General features: G+C 36.5%; 2 protein-coding genes across 9 annotated transcripts in view; both read left to right on the top strand.

Moving 5' to 3' along the window:
• MYO5A (myosin VA) overlaps positions 1 to 6,249 on the top strand; it is a 103,768-nt gene extending 97,519 nt beyond the window's left edge. For all 8 annotated transcript variants that reach the window (XM_035553823.2, XM_035553827.2, XM_035553829.2 and 5 more), the window contains 2 exons: positions 1,132 to 1,212; positions 2,863 to 6,249. In XM_035553823.2, the coding sequence (XP_035409716.1) occupies positions 1,132 to 1,212; positions 2,863 to 3,015 (234 nt within the window). In that variant the 3' untranslated portion in view covers positions 3,016 to 6,249. The remainder of the gene's footprint in view (positions 1 to 1,131; positions 1,213 to 2,862) is intronic.
• Positions 6,250 to 7,692: 1,443 nt separating this feature from the next.
• MYO5C (myosin VC) overlaps positions 7,693 to 22,222 on the top strand; it is a 33,238-nt gene continuing 18,708 nt past the window's right edge. Inside the window, 18 exon segments of the mRNA XM_035554249.2 lie at positions 7,693 to 7,823; positions 10,602 to 10,712; positions 11,401 to 11,566; positions 11,814 to 11,958; positions 12,379 to 12,535; positions 13,036 to 13,179; positions 14,116 to 14,197; positions 14,756 to 14,863; positions 15,396 to 15,502; positions 16,095 to 16,360; positions 16,855 to 16,936; positions 17,171 to 17,311; positions 18,037 to 18,162; positions 18,803 to 18,886; positions 19,780 to 19,914; positions 20,264 to 20,361; positions 21,739 to 21,825; positions 21,922 to 22,033. Of these exon segments, the coding sequence (XP_035410142.1) occupies positions 7,797 to 7,823; positions 10,602 to 10,712; positions 11,401 to 11,566; positions 11,814 to 11,958; positions 12,379 to 12,535; positions 13,036 to 13,179; positions 14,116 to 14,197; positions 14,756 to 14,863; positions 15,396 to 15,502; positions 16,095 to 16,360; positions 16,855 to 16,936; positions 17,171 to 17,311; positions 18,037 to 18,162; positions 18,803 to 18,886; positions 19,780 to 19,914; positions 20,264 to 20,361; positions 21,739 to 21,825; positions 21,922 to 22,033 (2,178 nt within the window). The 5' untranslated portion in view covers positions 7,693 to 7,796.

Raw genomic sequence — 22,222 nt, 5'->3', positions numbered from 1 at the left:
CTCTCATTGTCTCTTTGGCTGTCACATTTGAGCAGTTCCTCTGCTCTGTCAGTGTTTGCTAGGGCTGCCTGCATTGCTGTCACACATGTATCAAACTTCTCTGACTTTGTTTTGAGTTAGTACAACTAAAGAGATTAAATTGGAAGGGTTAAAAAAAAAAAAGGACCAGATCTTTTTTTGAGGTCTGATGTTCAAGATAAGTTTTGACTAAATGAGAAGAAACTCAATGCACCGTGCAGTTTGTTGTACTTACAGATAGTCTCTTAGTCTGCAGAAAACTTTTCACTGACATCTCTGTACTCCAGGCAACTTTGCAGATACTAGGAAATTATCTTTTTGATAATTTCAAAAAGATGAAATTATCTGTTTGATGAGCTCTGGATCCATTCCATGCATATAACTGGATCCAAGCATCTTTGGATGAACATTCCCGTCAGGAGAAGGAACAAATTTCTCCATTTCTTTCACACTGGTGTCAGCACTTTTACATTGATACAGCTGTTTTGATTTATTAATTCACTAATTTAGTTCTGTAATGGAAGAACTTAGAATTCCACATACTTCAGGTGTCTTATTTTTGTTGAAAAAGAATTTTGTTTAAGTAGAAAAATGTAAAAAAAAGATATATTTTTTAAAGTTTTAGATGTTTAATCCATATTATTTGAAGTCCTTGTTTTTGCAGTTCTTTCTTCTAGTGGCTATAGTCTTGCTTTTAGAGAAATAGCTCACTCTTGAAAAACACTGAAGTCATAAGATTCTCTTGAGCGAAAGCTCCAGAAGGTCATAATTAGAGAGTAAAAACTAGGGAGAGAAATGCAACATGTTTCCAGGGTATGTAGGAACGCCATTAGCTATTTATAATCTGATTTTTCCATAGTTGGGTGTTTTCCACACAAATGTAAAAATTGGAGTTTCCACCTCCAGAGAACACATGTTCTGAAGGAGGCAGGCTTATAACATAGCATTAAGCAGATAATGAAATTCTGCGTGAATCAATAAAGAAAAAAAAAAAAGCTTGAAAAGAATTTTCCTTTTAAAATAGATAATTAAAAAAATATATACTAGTAACCATATATTTGTAACCCACAGGTTTATTAGTAGAATGAAACTAAGAATTGTTGTTCTTCACAGATTGTAAAAGTACTGAATTTGTATACTCCAGTTAATGAATTTGAAGAGAGAGTCTTGGTATCATTTATCCGTACAATACAGGTATGGCTATATCTTTTCATTAAAAATCATGTAGCTATCTGTAATAAACCCTTCAATGAGCCAAAACAGGCCGTATCCTGAAACACACTGAGGAATCTGAAGTAAATTAAGCTTTTTAGACATATTTTTTCTATGCTGAAAAGGTGATGTCAGCCTGAAAATCTTAAGCAATCACAATTTACTGCCTCCAGACTTGCAAGAAAATGTTAGTTTCTCTCAGTATGTACGACTTTTCCAGAAGGGTGAGAGGTTTTTGTGGTTATATGTCTTTCTATATGTAAACTGCACCAGATTCTGCCCCTGGGAGGGGGCAATCCTGGCTATATGAACAGACTAGGGGACAAGAGGCTGGGAGAGCAGCCCACGCAGAAGGGGATTGGGGATTCAAGTTGAACGTGAGCCAGCAGTGTGCCCTGGCAGCGGGGAGGGCCAACCGTACCCTGGGGTGCATCAGGCACAGCGTTGCTAGTCGGTCAAGGGAAGGAATTGTCCCGTTCCGCTCTGTGCTGGTGAGGCCTCACCTTGAGTAGTGTGTGCAGTTTTGGGTGCCACAATATAAGAAGGACATACAACTATTAGAGAGTGTCCGAAGGAGGGCTATGAAGATTTTGAAGGGTCTAGAGGGGAAGATATATGAGGAGTGGCTGAGGTCCCTTGGTTTGTTGAGCCAAGAACAGAGGAGACTGAGGGGAGGTCTCGTGGCGGCCTGCAGCTTCCTCACAAGAGGAGCAGAGGGGCAGGCGCTGAGCTCTGCTCTCTGGGGACAGTGACAGGACCCAAGGGAACGGCATGGAGCTGGGACAGGGGAGGGTCAGGCTGGGTGTCAGGAAAAGGTTCTTCACCAAGAAGGTGGTCGGGCACTGGGACAGGCTCCCCAGGGCAGTGGTCATGGCACTGAGCCTGCCAGAGTTCAAGAAGCGTTTGGACAATGCTCTCAGGCAGACGGTCAGGTTTTTGGGTGGTCCCTTGTGGAGCCAGGAGTTGGACTCGGTGATCCTTGTGGGTCCCTTCTAACTCAGGATATTCAGTGATTCTAAACGTGTTTTGATGCCCACTTCTCAATTGGTAACATTTCTGAATGCTTCTTTCTTGCTTTCTAAATGCTTCTAAATTTCTAAATTGCTTCTGTCAGACCTGTGTCTGCATGAGAGTTTCCAACTGCTTTGAAAACTGAGGCCTATAAGCATTCCAAAGTTCTTCATTTATCTCTTTTAATTTAATATATCTTAATAAAAATTAAATATTCTGAATACTCCAAAGAAAATCAGCAATTAGAACAAAAGAAAAGAAACAAAGATGATCTTCCTGGTTTGTTTGAAATCTGGGTACATTGTTAGCAGGCTAAGGGAGACTGGGAAGGTAGAACTGAGATAAAACTATAATTCTACTTACCGGTTGCCAGATAGTGCTTAACTTCTTCCTGTTGCAAGGACTCTAAATACTTTCAGATTACATTATAAGGGGAAGATATGCAAAATTAAAAATACCAAAAGTAACCGCAGTTTAATGGTACAATTGTTAGCAACGTTCCAGGTCAAGTTACCGCACTCACGTATCTGTAAACACAGGTGAAGGACTACCTTATCACAAGATGATTATTGTCAATGAAGGGGGTTAAATGCTAATGTAATCACTTTCTTATCTTTGCAGCTGCGTCTGCGAGACAGGAAGGACTCTCCTCAATTGCTCATGGATGCTAAACACATCTTTCCTGTTACTTTTCCATTTAATCCATCCTCTCTGGCGTTAGAAACCATCCAGATCCCAGCCAGCTTAGGGTTGGGCTTCATATCACGTGTCTGATCCCAAGGATGTACTGTCAGTGTTAGATGGAGAATCGGTTGCCTGATATCATTACCCATTAAAACACAGTGAGCTACTGAAAACACATTTTTGAACAAACAGTCTGTATATGCCCAGATCTGTAGTAAAAGTAGCTGGAAAACTACACAGCAGCACCACAGATTGAAGGCTAATAGGAAGATGTACATTTGTGTTCAGTCATTGCATTTATGAGGACATTACTGATTCATAGATTTCCAGAATATGGAAATCGGTCTTGGACAAAAATTGTGTCTTCAGCTGTCTAGAGACGTTTTTAGATCTTTAGTAACATATTTAAATAGTGTAAATTAAACTCCGTATGTAACCTTCTCATAGGCAGGGACCAATAGGGACAGTCACAGTCCTGACCATGGAAAACTCAGAAGTAAGGCATTTTGTAGTAGCATACACAGTTACTTGGGAGCCTGTTACATTTAATTTGTAAAAACTGGAATGGAGAAGCAAAAACTGGCAATATATAAAATGATTTCTTAAACCACTTCCTTATTTATGTCAGTTTGACATAAATTCTAGTGATAAGTCGTATAGCTTACTATATGCTATAACATAGGTGTTCATTTGTTAGTACTGTGGTTTACCAAGCATATTAAATTGCTGCTGCATATTGTGCTCTTCTAAATGTATGACAGTATCATACTAGGCACTAAAAATAAGGTATTTCATTTTTTGTTGTCAACCTTATTTACAGTCCAATGCAGTCTGTTATTCTAACTGGATTTTTGCAAATGTTATCAAATATCACCTGTAAAGGAAAATGGTAACTAAGCACAAGTAGCACACTGGAAATTACATGTTTAGTTATTGTGTTGTTTTTGTTTTTTTAATAGTTATCTAAGAATACAAAATCTTGAAACAAATTATAAGAAATCAGTCGTGATTTTTGTATTTATTTAGATTTTGTAGTCTGTCCAATGTTTTTCTTTGTTTGTAGACCCCAGGGATGTGTGTATTTTCAGTATAATGTATATTGTTGCCACTTTAAAAAAAAAAGTTTAAAAAATAAAAAAGTATTCCTTCATACATGTATTTGAGAAGAAAACCTTTAACAGAAAATTTGTGCAGTAGCCCAAGACTCATATTCTTAGAAAAATTGGCTTACAAAAATGCTAAGTAAGTTTTGACTACGATGCTGTCATTCAACCATGACGCATACTGATTTAATGGTTGGAGATCCAGAGCGCATAATGAGAAACTGAGGTACTTTGGGTATTACACATCTTACCAGAAAGATTTTTCTGTCTCACACGCCTTGCATCTGGTTTATAGAATCCATGTGTCACAATGTGCAACGTAAGGGCAAGGGCCTTCCTTAAGGTTCCAATTCTGATCTTTAAAATGTAGTTTGTGATGTATGGCTCAAATAACATGTGGAAAAAGAAGTCACACGCTTTACTCAGTTACATTGTGCAATATTTTTTATACAATATAAAAATTAGCAATTTAGCATTAACATTAATTTCTTTAAAAATACTGAGAAATAATCTAGAGGTACACTATTAGACTATTTGGTACTTATCTATTTGCTTGCAAACTCACAGAAAAAAATGTTGCTGTAAAGCAGACAAAAATGTTTCAGTTGTGTTTTACTTCAGAGGTAGAGATACTGTTTATATGGTTGCTAAAATTGATAATAAAGACAACCTAAACTTTGTAAGTATCATTTTAAGATGCTCATGTTGTCTTACTTTCAAATGTGTATGCCCCATATTACATTTGATGGACCATGCTGACACTTGCAAGAACCTAATATTGCATTGCATAAATATTTTGAATGATCTTTACTTATGATTTAGATTGTCTTTCTGTGCGTGGTACACCAAAACCTTTTTTTTTTTTTTTTAATATTACTTAATTTTTGAAACTATGAGTGGCTCCAAATAAGGTATAATGTAAGAATGGTGGGGTATAGTAGTTTTCAGACTTTTAGGGGTACTGTATTTGAGAGAATGTAATGGGAAAGCCTTCACTTTCAGGAACATGGTTAGGAAGGAAAATAAGTGAGAACATGTTGACCTACAGAATTTTTCTCCTATTGAAAAACAAAAAAATAGCATTACAGTATGTTCATACTGTAGATCAGGAAGTGTGTTCACTATGTAAGCATTAGTGTATTAAAATGTATGCCTAAATGTATTTTTCTTTATTTTTAAAGTCCATTTACCTGTAAAAAGCCTTATTGTATCTCTTTTCCTTAAAAAAGTAGTGTTTAGTAATTTATAGATATTATCCTTAAACTCAGTGGTTTGACTGGTATTACTTTTATATCACGTTAAAAGTATATGCTGCTTGACATGTTTTAAAGGAAAATATTTTTAAGTTGAAGTAGATGTGTAATTGGTAATTCATCTAATATTTTACATGGCAGTATTTTACATGCACTTTTCAGAAGTAAAATTTTAGTGTCAGTGTATAATATATCTTTCACCTTAGGACTAATATCTCTTTAACCATGGAATTATAATGCAGAATTATTTTAACTTTTTTTTTCCTTTGAATCATGGTTATGCTCTTTTAATGTGGATATATCTTTTATATTTTAATTTATTATCTATTGCTATAATAGATTCTATCAGATGCTGGAAAAATACTTGTCAAAGACCCCTTAGAATTATATACAGTTATTCTAGAGATTTTGCACAATTACCTCATTCAGTTTGGTGTATTTTTATTCCAATGACCATTTTATTCTGACGTTTAGGACATAGTCTTCTATTCAAATTTTGGAAAACATTGCTTCTCAATCTGGGATGGAACATGAAAGTGCTTAAGTCCGTTAAATGTAATTAATCTGTTTTACCTATCACAGGAAAAAAGCAGGATCAACTTTAATGTTGCAAAGCAGATTGATACCCGGTAACATTTGTTCCCAACTTGGAAACACCAGCATTTGCAATTTGAAGGTCTGTGTAATTTGTGATTTAAACTGAACACATTTCAAATACCGTATGAGTACTATAAGTAAACATTTTTTTTAAGATGCTGATACTTTATCTGGTAAATAAAAGCCTTTAAACATAGATTTTCACTCAATACCACCACAGTACATAGATGAAAACCAAAACATTGTCAGATTGACCTGAGCTCTGATCTGTTGTAGTGTCTGATGTTGTACTTAGTAAATGTATGCATCATAAGAACTGTAGCCTAATAGCTATCACTGGAAAATGTCCAAATAAAAACACAGCTGTAAGATTTTCTTTGTTTCTGTTTTGTTTGTTTGTTTGTTTGTTTTGAATACTTAGATATCTGGCTGTCATACTTTTGACTGAGCTTTGGACTTTCTTTGGACTAAATAGTTTACTATCTTGTCTTTTGTCCTTAGCCTCCCCTTGGAGGAGGCTTTCTGTCTGTTACCCACTGTTAGGTGAATTGTAGCAGCCTTATGTAGGGGCCAATCTTCTCGGCCAAGGCTCTGTGTAGCTGAAAAACACAGTCTTTCCTCTCCTTCTTTTCTGGAATAACTCTAGGAGCTGTTAAAGACCCACTTCATTATTTCTGTCGCTTTTCCCTGCTTTGGCTACTTGAGCGTATTTATTAAGAATTGATTTGGGTACATTTCCCAAGATAACTGATTGAACTACACTGTGTTAGCCCCTATCTAGGATCTCTTTGCAAATGGTGACCCCGCATTCAAAAACACCTGTATGGAAATCCAGAAACATCACAAGTTCTTAACCTCAGCTAGAATTTATAAGCTCTGTGCTGACATTGACTGTGAAGGTAGCTAGTTAAAATCTGAGGACTCTATGTATGAACATCTATCCCCATATTGACAGTGTGTCATAAATTTTGGGGCATATTTGAAAATATTTTGTTTGATATAACAGGATATTTTTAACCAAATATTTTACCAAGTATTATTAAATTTGTAGTTCACTACAATCTGATTGTGCCATGAAAGTTCTACAGTGTCAGGCAGGAAGGGAGGAGTGGTGGACCTCTGAAACTATTTCTAGCTGCCAAAACAAGGTACTATATTTATTCAAATCTTCTTTCTCATAAATAATATTTAAGTGTAGTACCTATTAGTGCCCTAAGATTATGAAATGTTTTCTGAGGGTGTTTTTTTTTTAATCATATTCTGAGTTTGTTAGAGAAACTCCTTCATGGTATTTTATAGCAAAGTGCTTAGTATTCCCATTCTTTTCTTCTTAGTCAGGAATGGCTGCCCTCATGATCCTTCTCGCTTCTAGACAATTTGTTGTTATTAATTCCTAAAGATGTATCCAAGATGCTAGCTTTGCCTAGCAGCACTTTAAGGCCTGCACCCGTGTATGTAATCGTTGAGCCTACTGCTCATCCCCACTATACTTACATACCTGCACAAATAAAGAGCTGCCGTGTGAACTTCCCCCACGCTTCCCCCCTGCAACACCCACACACGTATTTAATAACGCTCCAACTTGTTCAGCACTAACTCAAGTAGCTGTTAGTGACCACACCACGGACGCTCCGTCCTGGAGGGGGCACAGGGAGGGCTACCCCGGCCTCCTCGGCTCCGGGGAGCGCCCTCAGGTGCTGAGCGCACCTCAGGTGCTTGCAGCGCCTGAAGCAAACGTCCTGCTGCGGGCGGCGGGGAGCCGCCTTCTCCACCCCGGGGCAGGACCGCGCCCGGCCCGGGGCAGGGCCAGGATCCGGCCCGGGGCGGGCTGTGGCGCTGCGGCCACCTGTCCCCGGCAGGACCGGCCGCAGCGCGTCTGTGCCCGGTGGCGGGGCCGGGGCCGGGACCGGGGCCGCCCATGGCGCTGGCCGAGCTCTACACGCAGGTGAGTGCGCGGCCGCCATGACGGGGGGCAACGGCTGCTGCGCGGGGGGCCGAGGCCTCCATGTGAGGGGACTGTCGCCGCCAGGGGAAGGGGAAGGGGAAGGGGAAGGGGAAGGGGAAAGGGTGGCCGGGCCGGGCCACGCCACGACTGCGAAGCTCCCCGGAGTTTCACAGCTGCGTGTCTATCAAAAGTTATTTCCCCCGTGTGACTGAAAGTTCGACGATTTGGGACCTGACGCGTCATGTTCGTGTGGGTACGCCACGAAGGCAGATCAAGTTGTGATTCAACACAGAAAAAAATAACATAAGCAGCTTTTAAACGGGAATTAATCAATTTCGGCTTTAACGCGGCTTCGAGGGAAAGCGGGGGCTCGCAGCCGGTTGCCGTGGGCGGGACCAGGGCTCGGTGCCTGCCCGCCGGCTGAGGGGCTGGCCGGCGTGCGCTGCAAACCGGCTGTGTCGATAGAGAAGTAAAGCTGATAGACTGTAAAACCCCAGGACACCTTGGGAAAACATGGTGTTTCTTCTTCTATATCTTTTAGAAAACCACTTATTTTCTGTGACTTGTAATGCTGTGTGGGTGTAGGGCTCAGATGCACTGACCTGGTCTTGGGCAGTTCTTAAGTATAACAGCAGTTTCCTGGTCACTCAATTTCAGAGTGTTCGTTTTTATGCAAGTATTTAATGTGTTAGACAGATTTGGGAACTAAAACAAAGATTCTTGTTCCTGAACGCAGCTGGTGTATTTTTTTGCATGTTTCCCACTTTTCCAGTGGTCAGCGCAGCATTGCGATGTATAATCTGTTTGCTGAGCCTTAAATAACAAAAACCATGTGCATATTGCTGACTTATAGACCTGTCTCTTCTGTCACAAAACTAGATGCCATACTAAACTCGATTTGGCCTTTTGCTGCAGTGGTTTTTGTTTGTCCATTTGTTGTACTAAAACCGCGCTGAGCAGCTGGAAGAACATGCATTTTTGTAAATTGGGAGGAAAGTTACACAGGTGACGGGGAGGAAAGAGTGTGGGTGTAACTTGATACGAAAATGAGCTCAGTCCCTTGTGTTTACTTGTAAGGCAGGGTTTGGAGAAACCGAGCTGTGGTAGGCTGGGTACATTTGCCAATGGAGGCTCCTGGAACCACGGGGACGTTTTCTGAAGAATAAGTGTTTCAATCACATGCCTTTTTCCGTCCCTTTCTTGACTATGTCCTGCTGTAGTTCACTCACTCACATGGGAACGTGCTATGTTCTGAGGTTATTTGGTCGTTAGATTCTTGACTCACAGAATAACAGCAAATAAAGAATTCCATTTAACAGCTGTGAACAGATATGTAAGTATTTTTAAAGGCCAGGAAATCAATGTTGTGCAGGAATGACACAGAAGTCATTCAGGAGGGTCCTTGGGCTGGAGGCCGCATTGTTCTGAGGATCTGCTGGGGCTGCCAAGGCTTCACCCAAAGTAGAGAGGGAAAAGTCATTTCTGCAAAAAGTAACAGCTGAAACAACAAAATGAAAAGGTTTAAGAGTCTCTGAGGTATCTGGGGGCATACTAACACCTCATGAAATCATTGTCTAATGTTAATTTTTTCAAGTAAGAAGCTGCAGCAACTGTCATGGGCTTATTTAAACAGCACAAAGCTGGTATAACTGACCATGTGTATAGCTAGGATAGGAGAATTAAATGGCTATCAAAGCAGATGCTGATACAAGATTATATGACATGGTTGCTTGTGAGAGTAGGGACTGAATGGTTCTGTGCCCTCTGACGTTACTAAATCACAAATGAGAGGAGAGAGGGCCCACAAGAAACTCAGTACAGTATGTACTGGTGATTTTCATACTTTTTTTTCCCCTTGACATCTACTATCCTTGACATCTACTATACATCCCCTATATGTTCTTGGGCAGAGAACTGAAAGATATTGCTAATATTTTAGCATTTTAACTTCAAGATAGGAAAACTGGATGGCTTGTACAACATAATTTACATTTACATAACCACACTGCAGAAGGCTAGAAGTAATTATTTTATAAGGAAATTAAAATTTATCTGCTTCCACTGGAAGTAAGTGCTTTCAAGAATGGTGTTTTCGTCCTGAGACAGAGCTAAAGGGCCTTACTGGGAATGATTGCAGCTAAGGCAGCTGATCGCTTGTAAAGAAAACAACCTGCCAGTAGTGTTTGAAGTTCACCCTAGAACAGGGGAGGATGTTATTGGGAAGTTACATTTTGGTCCTGTTAGAAGAAAGGTAACTGTGTAGCCTCTTTCTTGTGTATATATTTGTACCTATGCCAAAAATAATTTCTAAATTCAGTATCCTGTATTTGAATTCAGGGAAGTGATTGTCTAAGTTCTACTGAATGAGATACTTTCTCTGGTACTTGCTTGCTCATTTGAATTCTCCTAAGAGTCAAGGCTGTGCTGTAAGCATGTTTTATTCTTATTCTTTATATTTATAGAGGGTTTGAAGAGCCTGGCAACAGCCTGGCCATTGTTCAGTTACTGCTCTAAGTGCTGTTCTGCAGACTTTATGCTAAACAGGAGTAGAACAAGTGTATCTGAGATTGTCTGTTGTCTCTCTCTTTTTTTCCCTCAAAGAATCACTAAAACACAAAAATACACCCCAATGAAAGTGTCAGAGCTAAGAATAATCCCAGAGAGTCCTGGCATACACTTCAGCATTTAGGTTGCACTTGATTTTTTGAAACTATCTTTTTTATAGTCTTGTTTTATGGTAATAGCTAAGCCAACTGTTATCTTGTTTTTCTGTTGTAGTACAACAGGGTTTGGATCCCTGATAATGAAGAAGTTTGGCAGTCTGCAGAAATCACAAAAAACTACAAAGCTGGAGACCGTTTTCTCCATGTGCAATTAGAAGATGGAACTGTAAGGAGAAAAGCCTTAATTACCGTGGGGTTTGCTGAGATACATTTATGTAGAAACATAGGACTCGCCGTCACTAAGTCTAAATGAATTTTCTATATTTTCCTTTATGATAACTCTGCAGAATTATGATAATTCTGCAGTGACCAGAATTTTAACATTTTGAAATCTGTACAGTAAATAGCTGTAACAGCTCAAAATGTATGCACTTCTACCGTGTGTATCACATTAGTTTATGAGATTTATGTTGATGTAGAAAGATCACTTTTGAACTGAGCAGTGAAACTCATTATTGAAGTAAATCAGAAGAGCAAGGCATGTATATCTCTCACAGAGGTAGCTGTTGCATTTTTTTCACTAAAATTATTGCTTTATCTGAGATTTGTTAATTTTGTTATCAGTGTTCTTTACTGAAGTAATATTTTGAAAATAGTATTTGCATATTTTTTCATTCCTATTCTGTAAAGAAAAGTATTAAATAATATACCTTTCTTTTTAATGAAAAAAAGATCACCATCTTATTTTCATGAGCTCTAGTCACTCAAGTTCAGTGAGATGTATGGAATTGATTAAATACAAAATCAGACAGTGCTCCATCAATCCTGTAACTTCGTGTAAAGATAGATCAATTTGTATTTATACAGACATAATGTGTTTATTTTGTGATATTTCAAGTCATTTTTGTTGTCAGGAACTTAATTACCCTGTTGATCCAGCTGCTTTGCCACCTCTACGAAATCCCGACATACTTGTTGGTGAAAATGATCTCACTGCACTTAGTTATCTCCATGAACCAGCTGTTCTACACAATCTTAAAGTTCGTTTTGTGGAGTCTAAGCTTATCTACACCTATAGTGGTAAGCAAAGTCAAATGCAAGGTTTAAAAAAAAACTTTAAAAAGTAATCTCAGATTAGTTTGCAGGATGATGTGAGTGATGTTTCCCTCAAGTGTCTTCTAATTCATTGGAGTTTTTGTGTGCATATTCACTTGTCTGTTGATCAGGATATTTTACCTAGTTTAGAAAACATTGCTACCTTGAATCAGTTTAACTGTCATTGCCAGTTTTCATTGCACTAATCTCTGTTTTATATGCTTGGTTATAGGAATAATTTTGGTTGCAATAAACCCCTATAAGCAGTTGCCAATATATGGAGATGCTATTATCCATGCATATAGTGGACAAAACATGGGGGACATGGATCCTCATATATTTGCTGTGGCAGAAGAAGCATACAAGCAAATGGCAAGGTTCAGTATGTTGTTTAACGTCCATAAATACCACTTAAAGTCTTGTGGCAGTCAGTGTTGATTGGAATTTGAATTAACTGTATTTACCTTTGGCTATTATGAATACTTTTGTATGGGTAACTAGAGAAGGAGTAAATACTTAACCAGCTGAGGAATTTATATAACTCATAACTATTTTCATTTTTGATAAAACATTGTTTTAGCTGCATGAGTAGCAATGATATCAGCCTAGAGATGTCATGTTACAACCAAAGAGGGTTGAAAGAGAATGGATGAAAGGTGGAACTGATACGCATTCACCACGGTTGTGTTTTCATACATTTGTTTCATATGTATAATTCTTATATCTATTTATATATCTTTAGATATATATGCATGCATTTTAGACACGTCTGATTTAAACTAATTACTTGGTTTTAGAAATAACAAGAATCAGTCTATTATAGTGAGTGGAGAATCAGGAGCTGGAAAGACTGTGTCTGCAAGATATACTATGAGATACTTTGCCACTGTGAGTAAGTCTACCAGCAATGCACATGTGGAGGATAAAGTATTGGCATCCAATCCAATAACTGAGGTAAATTTCAGAGAATATCTGTCAAGTCTGTCAAGGAAAGAATTCCAAGAGCAGCTGAATGTCTTTGTTTGAAATCATTAGGGGGCATTTTAGCTGACTGACTTAGATATCTAAATTAGAAATTTAGCCTCTAAATGTTCCCGATGGAAAAAGGTGGTCAGCTTCAGGAACACCAAGGTTCTGCATCACCTGCCAACAGCCCTCTTGGAGGTACCAGTTTGCAAAAGTTTTATCTGACATCTAACATCCTGTTAATTAGATGATAGGAGAAAAATAGTGAACAAGTTGTTTGCTTTTATTAATCAGAGTAGAAAATGGTTAAGGTTCCCTATGGTGGGAGAATGTAATTTCTCTACTTCTTCATTCAACACAGTTGAATGCTGAAATTGATTCTTGAGCAAATAAGAATTTAGGAACTTGAAGTTGAGTCACATTTTGAGAAATTTATTCTTATGAAAGATGCTAGTAAAACAAATTCTGAAAGTTTATCATTTTTGTAGGCTGTCGGCAATGCAAAAACCACACGGAATGACAATAGCAGTCGATTTGGAAAATACACTGAAATCAGTTTTGATCAGAGCTACCGAATCATTGGAGCCAACATGAGAACATACCTGCTTGAGAAATCTAGAGTTGTCTTTCAGGTACATAAAATAAAGTTAAAAAGAGTCAAAGCGAGTGTAGCCATTAATATGCTATCCTTTAACTTTGCTAGTTTCATATAGAAAATATGAAAACAGAAGATAGTTATGTGAAATTCTGCGTAGTACATCTAATAAGCACTTGATTTCCTTTTTTTTCAGAGGAGCTAATCTCATTTAGAACACAGGACTGATTTTTTTCCAGGTTCTTCCTTATATTAAGTGGAGAACATATTTGAGGAATGATTCCCCAAGATAAGTGCAAGAAGTATTTGAGAAATCTGTGAATTTCAGTCCAAATAGTGTCACATGCCAATTGTATCTGGAAAGGAAAAGCATATGTAGGGTAAAAAAAACTGGCTGAAAACTTACAACGCCAGGGATTATTGCACGTGACCCATTACAGTGCCAGATATGATCATTATAATAAGAAAGTATTTAGTTTTACAAAGCTTTATTTTTTTTACAAAGTTTTAGTAGTGTTTTAGTAGTGTAGTAACTTTTTAAGTACTATAAAAAAATAGTTCTATATTTCTGCTGTCTGAAAAATGGTATATAAAGAGAGTTTTCTGAGTTACCACAGTTCAGTGTTTCAGTTGGCACTCCTACACAGTTGCTCTTTTCAGTATTTGACAGTTGTTATTAGTAGATGGTTGTTCAGGTTGAAGAAATCATTATAGTAACAGCCTTGGGGAAAAAAAAAAAACACTTCAGCATATCGTTAATGGAAAGGAAGTATACTGTATTTATCACTTTCAAAGCTCTTGCTGAAGTCAAAAGTGTGACTTTTTAATAATGGACAATTCCTTTGCTAAATGCTGTTGCAGTGGAATTTAGCCTTCAAGTATCAGTACCACTTTACAGTAGCTGAATATCAAATGTTTTTCTGTTTTATGTTGGTTTTCGTTCTGTAATGGTATTCCTTGCTTTCATTTACAGTCAGAGAATGAGAGAAATTACCATATATTTTATCAGTTGTGTGCATCTGCTATGCAACCTGAATTTCAGCATCTTAAATTGGGTAGGTCTCAAGAAAATAACCTACTCTTCACCTTTGCAATGCAGTATTTTGAAGAATGAATTTTCAAAAGCTATGATGTTAAGTGCTTTAAAGCATAAATTTCACAGACTTATTACAGGACTTGCATTTTTAAGTTACTTAGCTAGTAATCCTGCTTGAACTTGAGCAAATTGGTTGTAATTTGAGTACTACATGATAAAGTGCCTTTGAAAATATTATTCTAATTCCGTAGTGGCAGATACCATAATGACAGTTTGGATGCTTGATTCATTTATCCACAGAGCAGCTTTAATGCCACCTGGAAGAACCAGGCCTTAGTTATATGTTTACTTACCTTTGTTCTTGTTTGTTAGATCACCTATTAAGATTGCTAGGCACTAGCAATACTGATTTGTGCCAACTAAATTGAGTTAAGCACACGGATTTCCATCAGAAAAAGGGTACCTTCAGCTCACTGCATGTGATAGCATCTTAAATTTTACAGTGTTACAAGTCTAACAATTGGCTATTCCCAGTCCTGAATTTTCCATCATTACAAGTTTTGCTTCTTATCTCTAGGAAGTGCAGAAAAATTTAACTACACAAGAATGGGTGGTAATACAGTTATTGAAGGAGTTGATGACAGAGCAAATATGGTGGAGACTCAGAAGACATTTGCCTTACTGGGTAATTTCTTGGGAATATCTACTACATGCATTTAAAATTTGTTTTTCTCTGAAATGGAGAAAGGTGGATTGTTTCTTAAATGTCAAAAAGTTAGTAGTAATTATCAAAATTGTTTCCTTCATAGCAAGCCTACTGTACCATCAGCCTATTTTAAAATGCTAGGCAAGAACAAATGGCTGTTAGCCAATAGTGTTCATTATAAATGATCAAAATCACTAAGGGCTGGAGCGTCTGCTTAGCCCTTAAGCTAATGTGTTGTGAAGGAAGTGGAATTAGAAGCTTCCTTATCCCTAATGTGGCTTGTGTGAAAGCCAAAGGAGACTCTAGCTGGCAGTTGTGGGAATACAGGGGTTTGTCTAATCTCTCATTGCATCAGACAGGCAGAAAGTAGGCAGAATCAAGGGGTTTCACAGTAGTCTGCAAAGGTGCTATACAATTATTGGCTCCACAACAAAGCAAGTAATGCACCATTGTACTATTTTAATTAATTCTGTTTTTGAATTTTTAAAATAATCAAGAATTGTTTTTTTAGGTCTGAAGGAAGATTTTCAAATGGATATTTTTAAAACACTGGCAGCGATCCTACACTTAGGCAATGTGGAAATAACAGCTGTTGGAGATGAAAGATCATCCATCAATGTAAGGAAGTAGCTCACTGAGAAAACAGCATTTTTTTTTTATTATTATTTTCTCTGCCAAAGAGATTATTATTATTTTCTCTGCCAAAAGACATTTAGCAATATTTTTCTAAATTTTGGGCCTCAAGAGCAGCATTAAATCTGGTATACTAAACTTGAGAGATTTATCTCTCTTTGTATGCATACGAAGTGAATGTTTATCTGAATCCTGTTTCTGCCCAAGAGCTGTTAGAAAAGCAAGAATTCTGTTTGCAGAATAAAGGGAACAGCATTGTCAAAGCTGCCCAGAATGTGTCCCAGCAACAAGTCAAAAAGACTTGTCCCAGTACAAGTCAAAAATCAAGGACATCTGAACATAGACTAAAGTAACTTTCTTTCAACATCTTTATCCAATGTATCTCACCCAGTCTAAGGTTTTCTTTCCTATGTCAGAGCTCTGTCCACTATTACTTGCTTTAGCTCTTAAGATGTTGCCAGACTAAGTGAACAGAAAATAAAACTCCCAGGTTGATGCCAGTTATGCTAGGATTTCACTGTCTAGACAACATTAAAGGTATTAAATGTAATCTAATAATATTTATTTATCTTTAAAGCCGGAAGACAGTCATCTCAATATATTCTGTGACCTTCTGGATTTAAACTTTGACAAAATGACACAGTGGTTGTGCCACCGGAAGATTATCACTACCTCAGAGACTGTAATAAAGCCAATGACAAAACCTCAAGCTGTTAATGCAAGGGATGCTTTGGCAAAGAAGATCTATTCTCATTTATTTGACTTTATTGTGGAAAGAATTAACCAAGCTTTGCAGTTCACTGGCAAACAACATACTTTTATTGGTGTTTTGGACATTTACGGGTAAGAATGTCTCTAGAAAAAAAATGAATTAGTTAAGCTTCAGTAAGATCAATGCTCTGCTATTGATTAACTTAGTGCCTTTTCTGTGAGGTTGGTAAGAGGCACTTGTTAATTTGTGTTGCTAATGAATCTGGAAGGTTTTGTTATACTAAAAATTCTTAGTCATGTAATTTCTTTTGCATCCTGAGTAGCAGGAGTGTTCTGCAACTATAAATATGTTTTGTGTATGTGTGAGTGATGTTAAATTTAACTTTTGGTATGACACCTTTAGGTTTAACTCTGGATTTTCTAGCTCTGTCATGTCTGGTAACATTAACCTGTAGGAAAATTTTGAAATGTCTTAGCAGCATCGTTACTATTATGGCTATTTAATTTTCTTAGAATTATTAGATTAGGTCCAAAGTCTTACAAGAATATTATGATTTCTATTTAAATGTGAAGGGATTTTTTTTCTTCAATACAATTGCATCATTTTTTCTTATTTGATGTTTCAGCTTTGAAACGTTTGATGTGAACAGTTTTGAACAATTTTGCATCAATTATGCCAATGAAAAACTACAGCTGCAATTTAACCTGGTATGTTCATTTTCATTTAACAGTTCTTTTTTTGTGTGTAGTTCTATATTACATATACACATACATAAATGTGTATATATACATGAAAACTTCTGACAAGACAGACAAATACTGTACTACAAAACATAAATATTTTCATGTTCTGTATGCGATCACACACATGCCCATACATATATTGCCTATATTTGTTTCCTTAATTATAACCATATGTTTTCATAATTTTCATGTATCTAGCATGTCTTTAAACTTGAACAAGAAGAATATATGAAGGAAGATATCCCATGGACTTTAATAGACTTTTATGACAACCAGCCTGTTATTGACCTTATTGAAGCTAAAATGGGTATTTTAGAACTTTTGGATGAAGAGTGCTTGGTAATTTGAAAATTCTTGTATTTATGAGCTCGTATAAAAATACAAAGATTTTTACAATTTGAGCTTGTGTATAAATCTTTATTTTCTCCCTTTTAAGTGGGAAAGGCATTTTCATTATGAAATAAACATTAGTATTTTCTCTCTATTTGGTGATTTTAATTGTAAGCCACTTGTTTGTTTGTTTCTGTTTTATAAATTAAGAACCAGGAGCTAAATTCTTACCAAGAAGCTAACTCAGCAACTAGATTTCTTCACTGTATGGGCAGTGTACTGCTAGAACAGGTTAAGCAGAGATGCAGTGGGATCCCCTTCCTTGGATACTTTCAGGATTTGGGTTCATCTGAAAGTCTGTTGTAGTGGTGCTGGTAGTCTTGCTTTGAGCAGGAATTTGTTCTACGCAGTCTCCAAGGTCCTCTTCCAGTCGATGTTTCTAGAATTCAGTTATTCCCCAAGTCAATAATTTTGATACAAATATGTATATATATCGCTTTCCTTTCTGTTCCTTTCTATTCTTGTTGAATGCACCACACCTACATCTTCAGTCTTATGATTTTTTCCACTGGCAATTCTGAAAAGACAAAACCTTCTTGCTATTAGGCCTCCTAACTGACTGAGGATACATTATTTAGGTAGCATTTACTGATAGTAAGCAGTTTTGCTGTTCTAAAAAAACAGTGGAGTCCACAAGAGTTTTGTTAAGGAAATCTCCCTTCTCATTTTTACAGTTGCCTCATGGAACAGATGAAAACTGGCTTCAAAAGCTATATAATAATTTTGTCAACAAAAACGCACTCTTTGAAAAGCCGAGGATGTCAAACACATCTTTCATCATTCAACACTTTGCTGATAAGGTAGGCTGTAAACAAGCCAGTTTTATTTCACCCTATTTCTAGAAGTATCTCTATCAGAAAAGAAACAATCTCATAAAGGAAATATTAACCACACTTTTTTGAAACGTCTGTATAATCCTCCTTCAGTATGTTTTATAATTTATTTATTGGTAATACTACCTGTAGCATCATTTAAACATAAGTGCTTAAAATCATGATTTTGAGAGTATGAAAATAAATCACAAAGATATAAAGGGAGAAAAAGAATGCAATATATAAATAAAATAGTTAAGATTGCAGTCTGTAACAAGTCTTAGTTAAAGTTATTTACATTTCAAATACAGTATTCCTTTTTTGGTATTTTGATTTGAAAATAGAAATATTTTTCATATAAAGTAATGATTAAAAGGGAAGGAAAGTAATTCCTAATGAAGTCAGAAGGAAATTGCAGTTGATAGTGCATTCTGACAGTTTGTCCTGCTTCTAAGCTTGCAGTCTGTATGTACGTATGCTTGCCATAGAGTAGCTGCTGAAAGCATATTTTTAACTGTCACATTCAGGACTAATAAAGGTCTGTTGGCCACCACAGTTTAGAGAATAAAAACTGTTTTGCTTACTGTTTGTTTGTGGCTGAAGTTAATGATTTAATCCCTTTGCACAGGTAGAATATAAATGTGAAGGATTTCTGGAAAAAAACAGGGATACAGTATATGAAGTATTGATGGAAATCTTGAAAGAGAGCAAGGTTTGTGAACAATCGATAATGATTAATTTTCTGAGTACCTAATTGCATTGGAATTAAATCAAATCTGATCGTAAAAATTTATTCCAATAAAAAGATATTCTTAAAAAAAACATACCTATCCTTAGGTTGAATAAATCAGTTTATATACTAATTTTAATTCGTATTCTTCAAGTGTGTGTTTTTAACATCAAAATCACATACAAGATTTAAATATATTCAACATGGTATTCAACTTCTTCATATATGTACATTTACTTTGCAATTTATGTTAGTTTCTTTTAAATATCTTCCATTTTGGAAGCATTTTTGACTTTTTTTTTTTTTTTTTTTTGTCCCTACAGTCTTTATATGTAGCTTTGATAGGTGGCTTATCAATAACAGCTGCTTTTGTTTATTTTTCAGAAGAGATTAAAGGAATTCCAGGGCAGGGAAAGCATCAAATGTCTTATATGGGCTTGTCATTTCCCATCTGCTTGAAGGCCCATTCCCTTTCAGGCAGTAGGATTGCTAAGAAGCTAAGTTTATCTGACAAAAAACATATTCTTAAGTTAAATTAAATATTATGAGAAGAAGAACTTAAGTGGTTTATGTTTAAATCTGTATTTATGTCCATGTTTGATCATATTGAAGTGGCATTTGCAGACCTACTTCACAGTTGTTGAGTTTTGTCTTTGCAGTGTCTAAGCGCTTCATAATAGATTTAGGATTGTTGCAAATGTTTCTTCAATTGTTGTTTATTTGTGGCTTAAAGATCAATTCAAAGTCTTGCAATACCTGGCCTAAGCATTAAGACGGATGGCTTTTGCATTCTACACTATAGTCAATGTAATTTTTATTTAAATGTTATTGCAGTTCCACAGTATTTACCTGTGATTCTTTCATCACACTTTCAGTTTCGTCTGTGTGCAAACTTTTTTCAAGACAATCCAGTGTCCATTTCACCTTTCAGTTCAACTATAAACGTCAAATCTGCAAGACCTGTTCTCAAGCCACCTAACAAGCAACTCCGGATGACTGTTGGCAGTAAGGTACTGTGTAAACATACAGTTCTGTGATGCTCATACTTTCAGGAAAGTGTATTGGGTAGTCTGAGAATATGGTATTGTATTGTACTGTTCACAAGGGAGTATCTGGTTTTCAGCAAGAGCCAGTAACAGTGCAGTGCTCCAGGTCTGGGTATAAGTAGGTAAGTTTAATTTATATATAGGAGAGCGTTAGGAACAATATGACTGTTAAGATTCTTGTTTTTAATATCTAAACCCTAAGAAAATCTGTGTCCGGACAAAACCTAACAAAGAATTAAAAGCCATAAGATTTGACCTTTTACTTAGCTGTAAATGTTTTACTGGCAAAACTGTTATGCCTGATATTTTCTAGTTTCGGAGTTCTTTGTCTTTGCTTATGGAGACACTTAACGCAACCACCCCTCATTATGTACGATGCATAAAGCCAAATGATGAGAAGCAGCCTTTTGAGTAAGTATGTTATTGGTGTTGAGTTGTTGTATTATCTTAAAAATTAACTGAGTTTTTTTCTGTTTCACATTAGCTGCATTGTTGCTATTGAACAACTTCACATACAGAATATATTTTTATTTTCAAAATAACTGAAATAAAAAAAAATCTCACAAAAATAGTAATAATTCAGTAATACAGAATTTATAAGATATTAACAATTATTATGATGAAGATCTTCAAGTTAGATATTAGTGTTTGTGTATTTGTCATAACATTTAGGGGGAAAAGTTGTCTTACCTTTTAAACTGATAGATATTTTTTATACTTGTTTTTATTTCTGTGTAGTATGGACTAGTATCCATTCATATTTAGGGAATAAAAGCCACTGCCATTTTTTTATGAGCTTCACTTTTGTCCACAGTAATATTTATAAAATTAGAAGTCAGAAAAGTCAAACAAAGGTTTGTTTCATTTTAATCTTATAATACGGTCATGCATGCTAGACAGTTGTGTTTGCATAATTCCTGTGTCTAGTTGATAACCACTAACTATAAGTAGGAGTTGACCTTGATGCAGCTATTGGTTTGTTTTGTGGGCAGACATGTGGAAGCTCTTTAGTTTCAGGTATAGAGCTTTTAGCTGAAAGGTAATATACTGACAAATGAAATATACGCCTTTGTCATAACTGAGAAAGAGGTAAACTTTGCTGTGTGTTTCTAAGTAAATTTTTATTAGTATTAGCTCATTTTCTTGGAGCCAGACAAAATCTCTCCATGCAAAACATAACAAATGTCATAGTTTCACTATCCCTGTGCTGAGACCTGATTGTTTTGTGCAATAGCAGTGAGGGGGAGAACAGCTTTGATAATGTAAAACCATGTCTGAATTAGACCACAAGAACATACTGTAAGTTTATGAAAGTACGCCACAGTCTTCTGTGAGCCACAAGCATCTCTTTGTTAGTACTGGATCGGCACTAGCTTAGTGCTTTGTGGGCCTAACAACTCTGGTCCAGAATCAGAAAGGGCCTTTCTGTGCCTTTTGTTAGAAATTTTAAACCAAGATATTCTTAAGTAAAATTTCTTGGTGTGCTAAAGAATACCTAGAGAGAGTTACTTCGCAATAGACTGCTGAGAGAATTTATTTCTGTGTATTTTTTTTTTTTTGCCTAAGCACAATTCATTCCCTTTTGCTGATAGGAACTTTTTGAGGAACAAAAAGAAAAGCCAGATATTTTTTTTTTTTGTATGTGATAAGGAGTAAGGCACCATATAAAAAATAGGGAGCCCTGTGTCCTATGAGCAGAAATAGAATTCCAGCAAGTAGAACTGTAGAATTGTTTTCATTATTATGTCAAGCTCAGCAAAAAAGTAAAACATAACTTTGCTTTTTTAGGTTTGACTCAAAAAGGGTGGCTCAGCAACTGCGAGCATGTGGTGTTTTGGAAACTATTCGAATTAGTGCACAGAGCTATCCATCCAGGTAGGAATAGCAGTTGGTCTCTGTATGTCAAAAAAAAAAAAAAAAACACCTTTTTTTAAAAAATGAATTGTATTTTGCTACCTTTTTATTTTCGAGGTGGACTTACATTGAGTTTTTCAGCCGTTACAGCATTCTTATGACACAGCAAGAACTGTCTTTAAATGATAAGAAGCAGATTTGCAAGATTGTTTTGCAGCGGCTAATCCAGGTCAGTATGTGTGCACTGTTCCATTATGTATTGTAGCATCTATTGTTAATTAAAGGTCTCTTTTCCGAAGTGTAGTACAGAGACTTAAACAGGAATGATAACACACGTTATTACTATCTTTCTTGATTTAGTGTGTAGAACATAGGCTTGCAAGTCTATAACCTCATATCGTCATGCTGAGTCATGGTG

This window comes from Cygnus atratus, chromosome 11 (genome assembly GCF_013377495.2).
Source record: "Cygnus atratus isolate AKBS03 ecotype Queensland, Australia chromosome 11, CAtr_DNAZoo_HiC_assembly, whole genome shotgun sequence".
Taxonomy (NCBI): Eukaryota; Metazoa; Chordata; class Aves; order Anseriformes; family Anatidae; genus Cygnus; species Cygnus atratus.
Note: the sequence above shows the minus strand (reverse complement) of the source record. Positions and strands in the feature narration are given on the sequence as shown.